Below are 20,717 nucleotides of genomic sequence, written 5' to 3'. Positions count from 1 at the left end.
TCCCAACGCAGAGAAGATATATCAATTGGTGCCCCTACGCACAGTCATGGTTGCACTTCCCATCATGCATTTGGGCAGAAGTTAAATGGCTGCAGTATCATTTACTGAAAGCTGAACAAATACACTAGATGGCAATATTTAGTCCCAATATACAAAGTCATATTTATCCTTTAAGAATTACAAGTCTTTCTATCCGTTGATCCCTCTCACAGAAAGAATATTAATAATGTAAAGGCCATCTTGAGGAGTTATCGTCATAATAAACCAGTACTTCTCAAATAGTGGGGCGCGCCCCCCTGGGGGGGGCGCAGAGAAATGCCAGGGGGGGCGCATGTGACCTCGGGGAACATTTTTTTTTTTTTTGCCGTACTGGAATAAAGTGTACTTGCACATCCACTCAGTAGGTGGCAGTGGCGCTCTCATTTTCAGAGTGCGCGCAGTATTTTTGAACTAAGGAAGAGCACTCAGCACACACAGACAACAGATATGAAGAGCAGTGTGCCACCGCCGTTTTCGAAAGCCGTTTCCGACCGGACTCACTCACGCAGCGACCCACTGTCTTGTCCGGTTCTCACGTCGCCGCCCGAGAAGTGCCATTTTCGGCTTGGGATCGTCACGACGACTGCCCTCACCTACGGTTCTACCTCGGCCGCCGTGAATGCGCTTTTTTCGTGCCGTTTGCCTTTTAGCTTTGACTTTTAAAACAGTGGGTGATGATGAAAGACCACTGTTTACTGTGTCTAAAAATAATTATAGCAGACAGCAAGAAGCCAAATCAATAAAGAAGCCACTTAAATACATTAGACCCCAATCTCATTGTTAAGCCGCTTGATTTTTTTCAGTGAAAACGTGCCGAATATTGCCAACAATCGTCCTGCTTTGTCAGTGTTATATCAGTAAGCCAGTGAGCATTGTTAGCATGCTAATTGCAAAATAACTCCACACCATTGCAAAGGAGGTAAATACTGTGAGCAGCAAAAATAAAAACTGTCCTGTCCAAGGACACTTTTTTCCCCCTTTTATTCAGATTTGTTTTTTCGGTCAAATTTTCTGGCACATTGTCCTCATGGGTGAATGTTTCTAATCAATTTTAATTTGGTATTATTTACTGATTTTATTACATTTTATTTTTCTGTAACAAATGGTCAAAAATGTACCTTCAGTGTATTTTTTAGTTTGGATGTGAATTTTTTTTTTTTAATTCAGGCAAATTGATGCACGTCAAGTCATCTCTGTTACAAACAAACCAATGTAAATAAAGTTATACTTTATTATAAGTTGATCTATGTTACTTTTTTCTTTATTAGAAAAAAAGGACACAATGTTAGGCAGATGCGTATTTATAATAGTAATTTTATAGACAAATGATACTATTTACAGTGGCGGCAGAGAGTTTGGGGGGGCGCGAAACATTTACGTCTTCCTTGGGGGGGCGTGACAGAAAATAATTGAGAAGCACTGTAATAAACAAATACAGTACTCATGTACTGTATGTTGAATGTATATATTCGTCCGAGTTTTATTCATTTTTTTCTTAATGCATTGCCAAACTGTATATGATCGGGAAAATTTATCGGGAATGATTGGAATTGAATCGGGAGCAAAAAAAAAAAGCAATCGGATCGGGAAATATCGGGATCGGCAGATACTCAAACTAAAACGATCGGGATCGGTTCGGGAGCAAAAAAAACATGATCGTAACAACACGATCGGGATCGGTTCGGGAGCAAAAAAAACATGATCGTAACAACACGATCGGGATCGGTTCGGGAGCAAAAAAACATGATCGTAACAACCCTAATTTAAAGTAAAGTTGTCAAATAACGACTTTTTAACTGATGTTGTCGAACTCCAAAATCCGTTACCGATATCAAACCGATACCGATATATGCGGTCGTGGACTTAACATATAATGGCTAACTGTATTGTAATCCCACTGGATGCTTTAATAACAGTAAATGTAACAACTTCAAGGTTTTCCAAATAAACATTCTGTGAAAAATAAGAACTGAAATTATTGAAAAAGTGCCCATATTGCACCACTATATTTATTGTTGAAATCAAAATGGTGCAATCATCAGTTTTTTGGAGCAAGCGCAAGTACAAAGTCCCAATAAGGCACTTATTTTGTCCCCAATGTGTGTGTGGGTGCATAAATCAACGGATAGCCAACAAATCAGGCTCTAAAGAGACGTCAGACGCTGAAGTAAAGTTGAATTGGCTTTACTGTGGTCATCTTTCTCTTGACAGAGCACCAATACTTTTTTGTAAAACTAAAAACAACAAAACATTTGCCAATATTAAATGAAAGTCGCAAATAAAACAAAGTATACACCATGTATCAATTTAAATAGCAACTGGTAGCACAGCTTGCCTGCAATGAAATAATGTAAACACATTTTACCGCAAATGCAAACACAACAAAATATACAGTGTATCACATAAGTGAGTACACCCCTTGCATATCGGCAGGTATTTAAGTATATCTTTTCATAGGACAACACTGACAAAATTAAACTTTGACACAATGAAAAGTAGTCTGTGTGCAGCTTATATAATACAGTTAATTTATTTCCCCTCAAAATAACTCAAAATACAGCCATTAATATCTAAACCTCTGGCAACAAAAGTGAGTACACCCCTATGAAAAAATGGACATCTCTAAATGTCCAAATTGAGTACTGCTTGTTATTTTCCCTCCAAAATGTCATGTGACTTGTTACAGGAGTGCTGTCAGCATTGTTGCAGAGATTGAAGAGGTGGGGGGGTCAGCCTGGTAGTGCTCAGACCATACGCCGTACTCTACATCAAATTGGTGTGCATGGCTGTCACCCCAAGAGGAAGCCCCTTCTGAAGACGTTACACAAGAAAACCCGCAAACAGTTTGCGAAGACACGTCAACAAAGCACATGGATTACTGGAACCATGTCCTATGATCTGATGAGATGGGCGGGTTTTCATGTGTACCGCCTTCAGAAGGGGCTTACCCCTGGGATGACAGCCATGCACACCAATTTGATGTAGAGTACGGCATGAAGTCTGAGCACTAACAGGCTGACCCCCCACCTCTTTAATCTCTGCAGAAATGCTGACAGCACTCCTGTAACAAGTCACATGACATTTTGGAGGGAGAATGACAAGCAGTACTCAATTTGGACATTTAGGGATGTCCATTTTTTCATAGGGGTGTACTCACTTTTGTTGCCAGGGGTTTAGATATTAATGGCTATATTTTGAGTTATTTTGAGGAGAAAATAAATGAATTCTGATCTGTAAGGTGCACACAGACTACTTTTCATTGTGTCAAAGTCTCATTTTGTCAGTGTTGTCCCATGAAAAGATATACTTAAGTATCTGCAGAAACGCGAGGGGTGTACTCACTTTTGTGATACACTGTACATATAATATATCGACCGTTATGAAATTTTCAGGACCGATACCAATTATTAGTACCGTAATTTATTGGATCAAAAGAATAGAAAATAATAGCCCCAGAAGTGCCTGAATTTCTTAGACTCAGAAACATCTTATAAAGTTAAATAAAAGGTTAAATAAATAGCTCTATAAATAGCTTTTAAAGTTTGAAACATGTTACTGTCCTACCGTGCCACCTTCATAATTTGAATGATTTTTAAAAAAGAATAATTTAGAAAAATCCTTGTCTCTATTAAATGCTTCATTGAGTGAGTTCAGGCTAATCCACTCACTGCCACGCGTACACACACAATGAGTTGCCACAGCACACTAGAGTTTAATAAGCGATGATTCACACATTTGGCATCTTTGTAGGTGGCGCTGCCAAGCTTCTCTGGCAAGATCAAAGCTTCAACGCCGGTCAATCGTTAACTTTAACAAGCAAAACTCGCAGTGCACTGCTGATCAAGAAAAGCAGCAGGAGGGAGAGTGAGGCTGTACGAGCATGAAGCAAAAAAAAAAAAGAATATTTATTTTTCAATTAAAAACCCGATCCTTTTCACGCGATTCCGATCCTCTGAAAAATGAAGCAATCCCTAGTCCATATCCCTAGTTTTAAATGGACTTTTTCATATCGGGCGGTCGGAAAAAAGGCAGATACCAATATACGTCAAATGTCCAAATATCGGCCCTATATATCGGCCGACCAATATGTCTGTCTAGATCAGTACTTCTCAAATGGTGGGGCGCGCCCCCCCAGGGGGGCGCAGAGCGATGCCAGGGGGGGCGCGAGTGACCTCGGGGAACATGCTTTTTTTTTTTTTTTTTTTGCCGTACTAGAATAAAGTGTACTTGCACATCCACTCCGTGGGTGGCAGTGGCGCTGTCATTTTCAAAGTGCGTGCAGTATTTTTGAAGTAAGCAAGAGCACACGGAAGAGACTCATGCAGAGCTGGACTCACGCAGCGACCCACTGTCTTTCTCACGTGTCCGGCCGAGAAGTGCTGTTTTCGGCTTGGGATCGTCACGACCACCGCCCTCACCTACGGTTCTCCCTCGGCCGCCGAGAATGCGCTTTTTTCGGGCCGTTTGCCTTTGACTTTTAATATAGTGGGAAAAGAGGAAAGACCACTGTTTACTGAGTCTAAAAATGATTATAGCGGAGAAGCCAAATCAGTTAAGACGCCACGTTTTTCAGCGAAAATGTGCCGAATATTGCCAATTGTCACAATCGTCCCGCTTTGTCAGTGTTGTATCAGTAAAACAGTGAGCACTGTGGTGAATCAGCGAAAATAAAAACTTTCCTTCTGTCCAGAGACCTTTTTCCCCCCTTCTATTCAGTTTTGTTTTTTTTCGGTCAAATTTTTTGGCATGTTGTCCTGAAGAGTAAATGTTTCTAATCAATTTGAATTTGTTATTATTTACTGATTTTATTACATTTTATTTTTCAGTATCAAATGGTCAAAAATGTACCTTGAGTGTATTTTTACAGTTTGGATGTGACTTTTTTTTTTTTTTTTTTTTTTTTTAACTTCAGGCAAATTGATGCGCATTGTCTTTTCTGTTACAAGCAACACAATGTTAAAAAAGTTATACTTTATTATAAGTTGATCTATGTTACTTTTTTTCTCTAATAGAAAAAAAAGGACACAATGAGGCTGAGGCGTACTTATAATAGTAATATAGACGAATGATACTATTTACAGTGGCGGCAGAGAGTTGGGGGGGGGCGCGAAACATTTACGTCTTCCTTGGGGGGGCGTAACAGAAAATAATTGAGAAGCACTGGTCTAGATCAAATTAGACATGTGCCGGTATGGGATTCTAACGATATGATAACTTTCAGCCAAAATATCTAGGGTTCACGGTATTGCAATTACAGCTCATAAATGTGTTACTTTTGAGATATCTAGCCAAAGTATTCCCATACCGGCGATTTTGTTTTCTTCGCTGGGGGGGGGGGGGGGATCAGGAGTTTCACCTCCTCCAGCCATTATGTAGCACAGCTACATGAATGTATGATTGATGCTTTCATACCATGGTAATTGGCACATGTCTATCACTCGCACATATCTCCAATTTACTTAATAATGCTCATGAATATGAAACAATGGAAGAATATAACTTATAAACGATGCTTATATGAGGCACAAACAACGTGGTGATATGGCAAGAACTGCTCTGGTACACTAGCTGCAGACATTGGCTCGTCCATTTAGCTTTCTCTATTCTCAATTAGCTCGAGCCGACATATAATTACATCATCAAAAAGTACTGGGATTACCGAACGTAGTTACACCTAAGCGCCAGAAGGGAGCAGAAAAACACCAGAAACACTTTTATCGGACGCTATTATTAGTTATCAGCCAACTCTGATTTAAAGTATTCAAAATTAGGTTTTGGTAGTTAGTTTGGTAGGTAGGTAGGTAGGTAGGTAGGTAGGTAGGTAGGTGGTATAGTCCTAAATTACTACAAAACAGTTCATATTAAAATATTAACTAAATAAAATTGAGGAAATAAGTAATAACAATAACAATTTTAAATAATATCTTACATAAAAATCAATCATGACATCCCTCATTCCATCTCTCTATATGAATTGTTATTTCAATATGTTTCCATAATCGCCCAGCCCTACTAACCAGCAGTCTTGAAATTCAAACTCCAAACTGCTTACCCTTTACAATACAGAATACAGCTTCATTCAGTGTCGTTGTGGCAAATTTTTAAATTATTATTACAGTGATACCTCAGCTCACGAACGCTTAAGCCAGTGCTTCTCAATTATTTTCTGTCACGCCCCCCCAAGGAAGACGTAAATGTTTCGCGCCCCCCCAAACTCTCTGCCGCCACTGTAAATAGTATCATTTGTCTATAAAATTACTATTATAAATACGCATCTGCCTAACATTGTGTCCTTTTTTTCTAATAAAGAAAAAAAGTAACATAGATCAACTTATAATAAAGTATAACTTTATTATAAACATTGTTTTGTTTGTAACAGAGAAGACTTGATGTGCATCAATTTGCCTGAATTAAAAAAAAAAAAATCACATCCAAACTAAAAAATACACTCAAGGTACATTTTTGACCATTTGATACAGAAAAATAAAATGTAATAAAATCAGTAAATAATACCAAATTAAAATTGATTAGAAACATTCACTCATGAGGACAATGTGCCAAAAAATTTGACCGAAAAAACAAATCTGAATAAAAGGGGGGGGGGGGTGTCCTTGGACAGGACAGTTTTTATTTTTGCTGCTCACAGTATTTACCTCCTTTGCAATGATGTGGAGTTATTTTTCAATTAGCATGCTAACAATGCTCACTGGCTTACTGATATAACACTGACAAAGCAGGACGATTGTTGGCAATATTCGGCACGTTTTCACTGAAAAAAACAAGCGGCTTAACAATGAGATTGGGGTCTAATGTCTTTAAGTGGCGTCTTAATTGATTTGGCTTCTTGCTGTCTGCTATAATTATTTTTAGACACAGTAAACAGTGGTCTTTCATCATCACCCACTGTATTAAAAGTCAAAGCTAAAAGGCAAACGGCACGAAAAAAGCGCATTTACGACGGCCGAGGTAGAACCGTAGGTGAGGGCAGTCGTCGTGACGATCCCAAGCCGAAAATGGCACTTCTCGGGCGGCGACGTGAGAACCGGTGTTCTGCCAAAATATGCTACATCGGCGAAACGTCCTACATTAGTCGAATTTGACACCTAAAGTACTACCGTGCGCTCTTAACTTGTTTTGTTTAGATGCATACAGGAATAAGGTACTAAAAAAATGCCTGCAGAAAATACTTAAATGTAGTTATATCAAATAAGGACGGTTTAAACACGCTACGTGACTAATGTGGTCAACTGCTTCAAAGCTAACACAAAAAAACACAATGGTTAAAAGTATGAGAGGGTAATACATGCAAAAAGTATCTTTGAGGCTGTGAAAAGGTTCTAAATAACTAAATAAAAACAAAAATAGTGAGTAATCACCGCCTCTAACCGATGTGCGCATGCGTGTGAATGCATGCGCAAGCGCCCTGAGCATTGTGTAGACGTTTCGCCGCGTAGTAAGGAATGGCCGAACACCGGACAAGACAGTGGGTCGCTGCGTGAGTGAGTCCGGTCGGAAAACGGCTTTCGAAAACGGCGGTGGCACACTGCTCTTCATATCTGTTGTCTGTGTGTGCTGAGTGCTCTTCCTTAGTTCAAAAATACTGCGCGCACTCTGAAAATGAGAGCGCCACTGCCACCTACTGAGTGGATATGCAAGTACACTTTATTCCAGTACGGCAAAAAAAAAAAAAAAAAAAACACATAAAACATGTTCCCCGAGGTCACATGCGCCCCCCCGGCATTGCTCTGCGCCCCCCCAGGGGGGCGCGCCCCACTATTTGAGAAGTACTGGCTTAAGCTCACGAACTTTTCGCCTCAAGAACATTACATTCGCGAGCATATAGTCTCTGCTGACGAACTAGTTTTCGGCGGACGAACCAAACCACGCGGTCGAACAGCGCCACAAGAAGCTGACGCACGCTCACGGCGTCCCAGTTCGACCCCTCGCTTTCGTTGAGTGCGGACGTGGTTTGTGTTGGTAAACATTTTGGACCATATTGAGTGTAATTTTGCTATTATGGGACCGAAAAAGACCCCACCACAGGCTAGAGTTAAGCCTAAGAAGACATTAAAGAAAATAAAGTATATTTTTGTGTAGTTTTAAGGCTTATTTAGTAGAAAATTATGTTTTATGGGTACCTGGGAACGGATTATTCTCATTTTAATGGTTTCTTATGGGAAATAAATGTTCAGAAGACGAACTTTTCGCCTTACACACACTTTCTGGGAACCAATTATGTTCGTGAGCTGAGGTATCACTGTATTATTATTTTAAATTGTGGCATAATTAGAAGGGCATTACCTCTTAGGCTTTGGTACCACAGTGTTATAGTACATGTTTGTACAGTATTCCCCAAAGTCTCGTTAGTGTGGTTGACATAAACCTTAGTCAAACTCTTTTATCCCAGACAATAGTTATAGGTGGTTTAAATACATGACAGAGATCTCTGACTGACTGGGCGGAAGTGTTTGCCGAAACAGGTATTTAAACCACCTGTAACTATTGTCTGTGATAGAAGAAAAATTAGACTATTATATACTGTAAGTGTAGACAAAATGAACTCAATACAAATGACATAAACCTTTTTCAAATGGTAATGTAAACTAATATGATGGGTTTGGCTATTACAATTTCATTTGTGTTGTCGTGTAAGAAGAGGCTGAGGGTGTGTGTGGCGACGTGCAACAGGGCAGACTACTCGAAATTGGCTCCGATCATGTTTGGGATCAAATCCCACCCTGATGACTTCGACCTGGATATTGTGGTCCTTGGTTCGCATTTGATTGATGATTACGGGTAAGCCACCGACTCAACCTTGTCTCAACCTGTATACCTAAAATAAGGCTAAAATTATAAATATCCCACCTAATGTATACTATAATCTGTTATTCCTAAATGTTTTGTGTTTCATAGGAACACTTTTCGAATGATTGAGCAGGATGACTTTGACATCAGTTCGAAACTGCACACGATTGTAAGAGGAGAGGATGAGGCAGCCATGGTGGAGAGTGTAGGACTTGCTTTGGTAAAACTTCCAGATGTCCTACAAAGACTGCGCCCGGATATTGTCATTATCCATGGAGATCGTTTCGATGCATTGGCTCTGGCTACTTCTGCAGCACTGATGAACGTTAGAATACTTCACCTCGAGGGAGGAGAGGTACGGAAATATGTTTACATTGATAAAATGTCCTTAATCCGATTAATTTTCGGATTAAAACTCTGATCGGATGGACTGTTCTTGGTAGAGGTCAACCGATATGGGATTTTCGAATGCTGATACCATTATCTAAAAAAAATTTCACCCAATTTTGTAAGCCGATATCTCAGGCTGATATACTTTTTTTATACGAAAGCTCGTAGATTATGAAAGGCTTTTTTTTGTTTTTTTTAATTGCTTTAACAGCTTCAAATTTATAATGATGATCTGAGATTTAAAGGATTAATTCGGTAAATCTGAGAAATCTGAGAACACTGGCAGGATGATCAACAATATGGTGAAAGAATTTGACCTTTTATCCAGATTGCCAGAATCACGCTGCCGGACCTCCCCTGGCGCAACTCCAACGACCCGGGCTGGCAAAACCCCGACAACCCGGCCAAAAGGCCAAACTCCCCGCGTTCACCTTAGTCTTAACCCCTTGTACTGACTCCATTTTGAAAGACGAAATAAGGCTTCGAAGCACAAGTTGACAATTTATTCAGGTCGACAGCGATCAAACGGCAAGGCGAAACAGAAACAGACTCATGCGAGGAGGCAGACACATTCCAAAGTCACCATATCACAAGTCAACAAAAGGTCCCCGATAAAAAATGACAACCAATAGATAAACATTCAGTCTTTTTGAAGGCTCTCGCTGTGGACAGGGCTGTGGACAGGAAGAAGGGGATGTGTTTGGCCATTGTTTAAGATAATCTTCTATCGCAGTTTGGGCTGTTTAGTTAGTGCGTCAGTTGCTGAGTCACTGTTACTGGGGCAACCGCAGTGGGAGATTTTGTCTGCCTCAGCATCAAAGAGGCTCTTGGAGGCTTATCACTCGTGTTATCAGTTGGATATCGGGCGTTCTCCAGTGTTCCTTGTGTTGGGACGGCACATCCCACCATTTGTTCTGGACTGTCCGGGAGAACAGATTGCGGGAGTTGGTGGCACAGACGTGGGCTTGTGGATGTCTTGCCTCGTCAGTTGCATGACGCAAGCATTGGGCTTCCGTGATCAGTAGGCGTCATGTATGTCTTTATGCCCTAAGTCAAATACATTCTGCTTGTTTTCCTTAAACTATGATATTAATGCTATTTATTTTATATTGGGTGTGTTAGAGTAATACAAACAGTCAAGCAGTAAACACGAGAAAAGATACTATTCGCTGATTGATTATATTAAGTGTGTTAGAGTAATACAAAGTCTAACAGTAAATACGAGAAAAGATACTATTCCCTTCAATGGACAGTGCTTTTACGTGACAAAATAAGGTAAGACGTCATTAGACGTCTCTGTAGAGGCAAACTGCATCAATGTTTTCATGTGCTGTGATACACGGGCTATCTGCAAAAATAATCTGTGTTTTACTGTATACCCTAATCATATGTAAAGCACACGATAGCTCTGGATGCTAACTATCGCCACAATAATATTGGAATAGGTTGGATAGCACAATAGTTTACCGTGAAGTTCTGCAAACATTTTTTGACATCAAACACTCTCCTGCTCTGTCACTAGAGCAGGAGAGTGCTGTCACTAGCGAACCTGACGCGTGAACGCAAATCTTTGCGTTGTTCCAGTTCATTTTGCTTTTGCTGCCCGTTTTGTGAAATATCGACAGGGCTGTCCTACTCATTTATGTTCCGCTCGGGTTTAAATTAGATGGGCAGAACCGACAACATGTTAATGTAGTTAGAGTGACACTGTGGAATTTCGGCAGCGTGGCCATGTGAAGTCACCGCCCTGCGCACTCAACAACAATGGCGACCTACTAGTTAAAATCATTTTACAAATTTTCATCTACTACATAATTGTATTGATGGGTCACACCTGTCAGCCACTGTGCAACGCCTTCAAGTAGGGGGCTGTCCTACAGTCTGCTTCACTTATTTGCAGTCAGTTAGTCAAACACGTGCAAGGATCCATTGCAGGATTTATGTTGAAAAAGTACAAAAGGTGTACTGTATACAAACAGGAAGAATTGTCTCAGGAGTGATTTGTTCAAGGATTCAAGGTAATTATTATATTTTTCATACCATGCATGCATTTTGAAACGTGAAAAAATCAATAGGAGAAATTAGCAGCTTTTTTTTTTTGGAAAAGGTTGGTTTACATATGGCGGCCGCCACATTGACTGACAGACTAGCATCGTAATTCGACATATTTACGTAAAATGCTAACTAGGTTTTTTTTTTTTTTTTTTTTTTTTTTTTTTTTTTTTTTTTGCTTTTAACCAAAAATCGAGATTGTTTTACGTCCATATCTATAAAGAATTCAGGGATTTAAGCATTTCTTCACAAGCATTTTCACTGGAATAGCTCAGTTTACATCAAGCGGCTGCTAGCTACACTTACAGACTAGCATTGTACTTCGACATATTTAACCTAAAATAAATGCTAACTGCAGTTATTTTTTTACTTTTAACCAAGAATCGAGACTGTTTTGCGTCCATATCTATAAAGCAGACATGTCCAAAGTCCGGCCCGGGGGCCAAATGCGGCCCGTGGTCAAATTTCATCCGGTCCCCAGCATCTGTCATAAAATCAATAATGTCTGGCGCGCACACAGACTTAATAAATTGGTCAGCAGTACTGCTACAAGCATATGAAGTATCTTACACACTAAATGCTGCTCCTCATTTACCCACGAAAAGGCAGCAGCACTCTAAGCAACATTACCCCGTGTGGCCTTTACTCCCAATTTTCTAAAATGGCGACAATCAACAAAAAAAAAAAAGAACTGACTGCGAAGGCAGACGCTTCAAGGACAGGTGGAAATTGGACTGTTTCTTCACTCAAAAACGCAACAACTGTCTGCCTCATTTGCAAAAAGACAGTTGCTGTTTTTAAGGAGTTCAATGTGAGAAGATATTACCAAACAAGACACGCTGACATGTACGACAAGATTACAGGGAAGATCCGTAGCGAGAAATTGAAGCAACTTGAAGCTAGTTTAATTTCACAGCAGCAGTATTTTGCAAGAGCCCGAGAGTCGAAAGAGAACGCCACAAAGGTTAGTTGCGAGATTGTTGAAATTATTAATTAAAAAAAATAATAAAGCAAATGTGACACACAGAATGGATTGCTAAAATTCGCTTAAATATATTGTTCGACATAAAGGACGTCAGCCAAGGTCGGCCCCCTAAATTTTTACCACACCAAATCTGGCCCCCTTTGCAAAAAGTTTGGACACCCCTGCTATAAAGAATTCAGGGATTTAAGCATCTATTCACAAGAATTTTCAACAGAAAAAGCTCTGTGTTTCTACTCGGTCAGCTTTGACGGAGATAGGCCCCCTATGAATCAGCCCCACGCCTTGTGTCCTGTCAATACATTATGTAGTCTATGCAAATTTTATTGAAACGAAAACATTAAAAGGGATTTTAATATCAAATTATTAGAACTCGTACTAACATTTATCTTTCAAGAACTGCAAATCTTTCTATCCATAGAAGACGCAAACTTTGGATTCCGAGCTCCAAAGCGTAAGGATTCGATTGCGGGGATTGCACCGCAACGAACGGTCTCGCGCTGATGACGTCAACTCGCACACGTAACTTTGGGCATGCACAGTCACATTGTCCTGTTTCAACAAGCTATCCTTTACCACCATATGCCCTGTCTTTCTTATATATTATATCCTCTGGTTGTATTAAATCTCTGACCGGTCTTGGGGGTAATTTACATTGGTATTTTTGTGTAGCGATCGCAAATGCTACTCAGTGACAGCCAATGAACTCTTTTTATTTTTTTTATTAATAACAAATCTTGATTCGAGAATCTATTTTCACTTCCTCCTTGCTAAAGTTATTTTTTTTATTTATTTTATTTTTTTTACAACAGATAAGGTAACAACAGTGGCGGTCATTCATTGCCATCCATTGTCAGACAGAAGCAGCCCGGCAAAACGCCACGCTAAAAAAATAAGTAAAAATGTCAAAAAGGCTTACCTCTTCGGGGCAGGCTGTGGAAAGCAATTGGCAACAAAATGTTTACTGCATATGAAGGTAAATTGCTTCACCTTGTTGGCGTTAAACTGGTCTTTTGGACGTTCGCACAAGTTGATCCATTGTTCACATTTTTTCCCTCTGAGTTTTTGGCTTCGGGAAACGTATGAAGAAAACCTCCTTTATACAGTGGGGAGAACAAGTATTTGATACACTGCCAATGGGTTGGCAGTGTATCAAATACTTGTTCTCCCCACTGTATGTTGTAATGTCTAGAGTCGTTTCTACAAGTTCCATAGCAGAAGTGTTGACTCGGCATGTTCTTTTTTGGCAGCAGAAAACATGCAGTATTAACATGGGTTGTATGCGAGGGCGCTTCTGTGTTGACACCCTTCCTGTTTACGATGGTGACATCACGGTCTAAAAATAGCATTCGTGCGGTACGCTATTACGACATCGTTCGAATGGAGACGGAACCAAGACGGAACAATATAAATGAAACATGAAATTTGTTGTATTCTTGGAGCGTTACCATGTAAATGGCCCCTTGGAGTGTAAGGATCACTCATTAAACACCTTAAAAGGCTAAAGCAACATTGCATATTCGCTCACGCAAGATTAAAAAAAAACAAAAAAAACCTGACAATATTTTATGGCCAGACGCTTCCTGTAGCAGGGTCCTTCCTGGGTCTACCGTCAGTCAGCGCCAGCCAAAGTTTCCCACACAGATGCCTGATCAAAAGCCTTTTTGATCAGCGTATTTTTTTGTCAATCGGCCAATGGCCGGTGTTGGAAAAATATGGATAAATCGGTTGACCTCTAGTTTTTGGACACTAAAAATATTGATCCGATTAGGGCTTTGGTTTTCATGCATCAGACCTTTGGTCAGAACAAATTATTTTGACATGCGCAGATTGATGCTGTCCTTGTTTCGTGTCGTAAGTATATTAAAAAACTAAGGTATGAAAAAAGATTTATCGTCAGTTTGCATATTTTTTGATGCCAGCATAATAAAGTACAATACAAATTTATAAAACTAAGAGTTTGCTAAAATTGCAGTTGCAAGCAAAATGCTACAGTTTGCATTTTGATGCATTCTCTTCTTGTTGTATGAAGTTACGCCTGTCTTCCTCTCGGTCTGCTTCTACTAGCTTCCAGGAATAAAAGAAACTCATATACTTACATCACAAGTAAAGACGGTGTGTTACAAAATTTTGGAATATAGTGTTTTCATGCGTGCCGATCGGATTACAAATCGACATAAACTAACCCTCTCGTTCGGAGTAGAATCTTGATCGGAAAGGGGGGGATATTTGGCCATTTTGGGATTGATATGTGCATACAGTGGTACCTCGACATACGATCGCTTCGACACATGATCTTTTCGACATCTGACGCAAAATTTTACACGCCATTTGTTTCTACATCCGACGACATGCTCGAAATACGACGACATGACCGCACCGCAGACGGACGCACGGCTGACTTTCTTGTGAAAGAAATCAACAGAGGTTTCAAAAAAGGTTGATACAGGTGGTGAAACAAAGAAAAAAGTGACGCTTACCTTCTAAATGAAGATGCATATTATAGAGAAATATAAGCGTGGGGTGCGCATCTGTGAACTGGCTCAACAATACATATCCACGGTCCTCCTCCGACCACTGTTAGCCAGTCTTTATAAGTTAAGTTGACAATTATTGTGGTTACATCGCCAAAGAAATCGCCAGCTTTGTCAGGTTTTTATCATTTATTTCAGAACTTATCCAACACAAAACGCCTGCTGTCCGCCCCACTTGACTGTGTACTCAAGAAAACATTGAAAGCGAAAGTAAACTCAACTTCACCGCTCCTCTCTGTGTCACGTCAGTCATGCGGTGCGTCCCGGTACAGAAAAAAAAACATCCGCCACATTAGAACCCAATTCGAACATTATTACAGGAATTATCATTATTATTATTATTATTATATTACGATTTCTATTTATAATTAATGTGCTTTGCTATGTGTAATTGCCATTTGTAATTGTACCAGCAGTATTTTTTAAGGATTTAGTGTTGGTTTTTGGGCTGTGGAACGAATTAATGGAATTATAATGTATTCTTATGGGAAAATCCTGCTCGACATACGACCATTTCGACTTACAAACAATGTCCTAGAACGAATTAACTTCGTATGTAGAGGTACCACTGTACTAGGTGATAACATTTTTACACTGTACATGAAATCATGGCTCCTCTGCTCCCAGGTGAGCGGCACAATTGATGACTCGATCCGCCACGCTATCAGTAAACTAGCCCATTACCATGCCTGCTGCACACGAAGGGCAGAGCAACACCTTATTTCCATGTGTGAGGACCATTCCCGCATCTTGCTGGCTGGCTGTCCCTCCTACGATAAACTGCTGTCATCTCAGAACCATGAAAACTATCTGGATATCATCAAGAGCTGGTTGGGTATGTCAGACGCATCCGATATAGTTGAAGTACAACAGTAGAAAGTCGTATACACACAACACATGTGATCATTTCTGTGTTATGATTTTATACAGGTGACAATGTGCAGGATCATGACTACATTGTGGCTTTGCAGCACCCAGTCACAACTGATATTCAGCACTCCATTAAAATTTATGGACTCATGTTGGATGCACTTATCTCCTTCAATAAAAGGACTCTCATCCTCTTTCCCAACATTGATGCCGGTTTGTGGGATTTTTGATGAGACATCACTGTCTTTTCTGTTGCAATTCTCAAAAATGAACTTGTTATGAATAGACCTGCAGCTATCAATTATTCAGGTAATCGATTAATCTATCGTTTAGTTAGTTCGAATAATCGAGTCATCGGATTGTAAACATTTAATGCGTTGCAGAATAAATTTTGGGAGATGTAAAACAAAGAAACAAGCGTAATAACATTTATTTTGGCTTGCTAAGATTGCACTTTCAAAAGCGCATTAAATGCAGATACAAAATAAAATTCCTGAGTGTTTCTTCAAACTATGAAAAATTGCACTTTCATTCCACAAGAGCAATAAATGCATTTCAAACTAAATTAAAATACCTGAGCTTAGTATAAGTACACCAAAAGAACAATTGGCTAACGTGTGTATAGCAAAGGTCCGCTAGCTTAAATGCCACAGGTTTTATGTTTTTTTTTTTTTTTTAGCAAAGCTCTTAACAAGTCCTACAAAGACATATTCAAACAAAAAGCTGCTAAATATACTTCTAAAGTAAATAACAAACGCATTAATAAACATAACAGTTCAAACAAAAACATACTTTATGTTGGTTTTAGAGCAGCTGGATTCAGCTATGTTAGACGAGTTATTCACTGTTGCCACTAGAAAGCAGTATATACACCCAAATCAATAAAACTAAATGCAACACTTTCAAAACAAAGCATTACAACGTCACTCTAAATAAACAAATCCTCGAAGCAGCAACGTTTGATTCAAAGCTATTTTTCAAATCGAATTACTCGAGTTAATCTTTACAGCACTAGTTATGAAATAAGAGTCACTTAGGTATTTTGACAGAAAACACTTCGAACTAAGATAAGATTGACGGAAGACGGGGTTGTTATTAGGGGGCCTGCATCATTGGCGAGGCCGTCAAAGCTGACCAAGTGGAATCACAGAAAAAAAAAGCTTTTTTCATTGAAAATTCTTGTAAATAAATGCTTAAATCCCTGAAGTCTATATATATATACTGTATATGGATGTAAAACAGTCACGATTCTTGGTTAAAAGCAAAAAAATAACGTGCAGTTAGCATTTATTTTACATAAATATGTCAAAGTACAATGCTAGTCTGTTAGTGAAGGTAGCTAGTGGCTGCCTGTTGTAAACTGAGCTTTTCCGGTGAAAATACATGTAGATAAATGCTTAAATCCTCGAATTCTTTATAGATATGGACGTAAAACCGTCTCGATTCTTGGTCAAAAACAAACAAAAAAAAGTTGTGCAGTTAGCCGGTAAAAATTCTTGTGAATAAATGCTTAAATCCCCGAATTCTTTATAGATATGGACGTAAAACAGTCTCAATTCTTCATTAAAAGCAAAAAAAACTGTGCAGTTAGCATTTATTTTACGTAAATATGTTGAAATACAATGCTAGTCCGTAAGTGTAGCTAGTGGCCACCTGACGTAAACTGAGCTTTTCCTATGAAAATTCTTGTGAATAAATGCTTTAATCCCCAAATTTTTTATTGATATGGACATAACAGTCTCGATGTGTAAAGTGTAGCTAGCGTCTGTCTGATGAAAACTGAGCTTTTCTGGTGAAAATTTAGCCTGGTACACCAGACTCACCGCTGTTCCAGCTATTGAGTCTGGCCACCACTCAGCGGATAAAATTTCTAGGGCAGAGCAAGCCACAGCAAACAGACAGCGGAGTGGACCAATCAGCGACGGGGGAACGTGACTTTAGTAAAGCGACGAGGGACTTGCGCGCGGAAATAAACATACGAGGAGAGCGGAGTTTATTCAACATGGCTAGCGCAAGGCAGACTGTTGTCAATGACTTGTGTCGATGTGTTTATGGTAATTTAAAACTGATTTTACCGTGGATTGGAACATATTCTCGGCTCTCCTGTTCGCCATCTGTGTTGTTGTGGATACGACTTCCGACGCGGAAGAGTGACGTTGCTCATTAAGAACACGTCACGCAAATAAACGAATCTGATTGGACGGTTGATTTTGTTCTTGCTCGAGAGGCCGTTAATGAGCTGGGTCCCAGACTATTCTCACAGTGTTTGAAAAATACAGGGAGAACACTCTGGCCGTGCCAGGCAAGTGAAAATTAATGTAAATAAAAAAATCCCCGAATTCTTTATAGATATGGATGTAAAACCGTCTCGATTTTTGGTTAAAAGCAACAACAACAAAAAACGTGAAGTTAGCATTTATTTTACGTAAATATGTCAAAATACAATGCTAGTCTGTAAGAGTAGCGAGCGGCAGTCGGATGTAAACTGAGCTTTTCCAGTGAAAATTCTTGTGAATAAATGCTTAAATCCCCGAATTCTTTATAGATATGGACGTAAAACGGTCTCAATTTTTGGTTAAAAGGGAAAAAAAAAACTCCAGTTAGCATTTATTTTACATAAATATGTTGAAGTACAATGCTAGTCTGTAAGTGTAGCTAGCAGCCACCTGATGTAAACTGAGCTTTTCCTGTGAAGATTCTTGTGAATAAATGCTTTAATCCCCAAATTCTATATGGAAATAAGTCTCGATTCTTGGTTAAAAGCAAAAAAAATGTGCAGCTTATATTTTACGTAAATATTGCAAACTACGATGCCAATGCAGTAGCGGCTATTTTCCCCCATTGATTTTTTTTCACGCTTCAAAGTGCATGCATGGTATGAAAAATATAATAATTAATTAATTGAATCCTCGAACAAATCACTCCTGAGACAATCTTTCCTGTTTGTATGCGGTACAGCTTTCGTACTTTTCCTACAGAAATCTGGCGCTAGATCGCTGCGTGCGTGTTTGTGAATAGCTCCTTTTGATGTGGGCGGCCCCTACTTGAAGGCGAGGCGCAGTGCATGACCGATCTGACCCGTCAGTACCATTATGAAGTCTATGGATGTCTTTCGCAAACCCGTATTTATCACTATTTTAGATTTGTCATATTGTAATACTTTCCTGTTTTCACAGGAAGTAAGGAAATGGTGCGGGTGATGAGAAAAAAGGGCATCGAGCAGCATCCCAACTTTCAGGCAGTGAAGCACATTCCCTTTGAGCAGTTCATTCAACTGGTGTCCCATGCCGGTTGCATGATTGGAAACAGCAGCTGTGGTGTGCGAGAGGCGGGGGCCTTTGGTACACCGGTCATCAACTTGGGAACAAGACAAACAGGCAGAGAGACGGGTAAGACTGAGTTGATGTAACTCGTGGGCGTCTAGCGACCCCTGCTGTGCGTATTTTGCTGTTACCATTTATATTCAGAAATTTAAAAAACAAAAAACCTACTTCCTCTCTGTTAGGTGAGAATGTTCTGCATGTGAGGGATGCCGATACGCATGATAAGATCTTCCATGCTTTGCAGCTGCAGTTTGGAAAGCGATACCCCTGGTAAAACTATCATTTAATAGAAAACGATTGTCAGTCCAGTAATTGTTCAAGAATTTTTATAATGCTCAGCGCGCTTTGAGACAATCCCGAGAATGTAGTTCTGGGGCATTTTGACATTTCACTACACAGTATCGTGATTTATGACAATGTACACTGCTGGCCAAAAGTATTGGCACCCCTGCAATTCTGTCAGATAATGCTCAATCTCTCCAACAAAACGATTGCAAGTGCAAATGCTTTGGTAGTAATATCTTCATTTATTTTGCTTGCAATGAAAAAACACAAAAGAGAATGGGAAAAAATTAAATCATTATCATTTTACTCAAAACTCCAAAAAAGGGCCAGACAAAAGTATTGGCACTATCGGCCTAATGCCATTCACACGGTCAAGCAGTCCAGTACCAGAGGAAGCAAACAACCCCAAAACATCAGGGAACCTCTACCATGTTTGACTGTGGGGACCGTGTTTTTTTCTTTGAAGGCCTCATTTTTTTCCTGTAAACTCTATGTGGATGCCTTTTCCCAAAAATCTCTACTTTTGTCTCATCTAACCAGAGAAGATTCTTCCAAAACGTTTTTGGCTTTCTCAGGTAAGTTTTGGCAAACTCCAGCCTGGCTTTTTTATGTCTGTGGGTCAGAAGTGGGGTCTTCCTGGGTATCCTACCATAGAGTACCTTTTCATTCAGACGCCGACGGATAGTACGGGTTAACATTATTGTACCCACGGACTGCAGGACAGCTTGAACTTGTTTGGATGTTCGTCAAGGTTGTTTATCCACCATCCGCACAATCGTTTATTTAAATCTCTCGCCAATTTTTCATTTCCGTCCACATCTAGGGAGGTTAGCCACAGTGCCATGGGCTTTACACTTATTAATGACACTGCGCACGGTAGACACAGGAACATTCAGGTGTTTGGAGATGGACTTGTAGCCCTGAGATTGCATACGCTTCCTCACAATTTTGCTTCTCAAGTCCTCAGACAGTTCTTTGGTCTTCTTTCTTTTCTCCATGCTCAATGTGGTACACACAAGAACACAGGACAGAGGTTGAGTCAACTTTAATCCATTTTAACTGGCTGCAAGTGTGATTTAGTTATTGCCACCACCTGTTATGCGCCACAGGTAAGTAACAGGTGCTGTTAATTACACAAATTAGAGAAGCATCATATGATTTTCCAAAGGGTGCCAATACTTTTGTCCGGCCCATTTTTGGAGTTTTGTGTAAATGATAATGATTTAATTTTTTTCCCCATTCTTTTTTGTTTTTTGTTTTTATCGTTGCAAGTCAAATAAATGAAGACATTACTACCAAAGCATTTGTAATTGCAGTCATTTTCTGGGAGAAACTGAGCATTATCTGACAGAATTGCAGGGGTGCCAATACTTTTGGCCAGCAGTGTATACAAGAATGTAAACTCTGGTACCTATGGATTGGGGGGAAATGTGTACG

The 20,717-nt window shown here is 39.7% G+C and overlaps 1 protein-coding gene across 4 annotated transcripts in view; it reads left to right on the top strand.

Moving 5' to 3' along the window:
* The window catches only part of gne (glucosamine (UDP-N-acetyl)-2-epimerase/N-acetylmannosamine kinase), an 89,245-nt gene that overhangs the window by 35,455 nt on the left and 33,073 nt on the right, over nt 1-20,717 (top strand). For 2 of the 4 annotated variants that reach the window (XM_057844325.1, XM_057844323.1), the window contains exons 3-8: nt 8,696-8,835; nt 8,953-9,199; nt 15,430-15,637; nt 15,733-15,885; nt 18,849-19,061; nt 19,178-19,265. In XM_057844325.1, the coding sequence (XP_057700308.1) occupies nt 8,696-8,835; nt 8,953-9,199; nt 15,430-15,637; nt 15,733-15,885; nt 18,849-19,061; nt 19,178-19,265 (1,049 nt within the window). Of the gene's footprint in view, nt 1-8,692; nt 8,836-8,952; nt 9,200-15,429; nt 15,638-15,732; nt 15,886-18,848; nt 19,062-19,177; nt 19,266-20,717 lie in introns of all 4 variants that reach the window. The other 2 variants (XM_057844324.1, XM_057844322.1) reach the window with 1 other exon arrangement.

Source organism: Corythoichthys intestinalis, chromosome 8 (assembly GCF_030265065.1).
Source record: "Corythoichthys intestinalis isolate RoL2023-P3 chromosome 8, ASM3026506v1, whole genome shotgun sequence".
NCBI classification, from domain to species: domain Eukaryota; kingdom Metazoa; phylum Chordata; class Actinopteri; order Syngnathiformes; family Syngnathidae; genus Corythoichthys; species Corythoichthys intestinalis.
The sequence above is the reverse complement of the archived record's forward strand: the minus strand, read 5'-3'. Positions and strand labels throughout refer to the sequence as shown.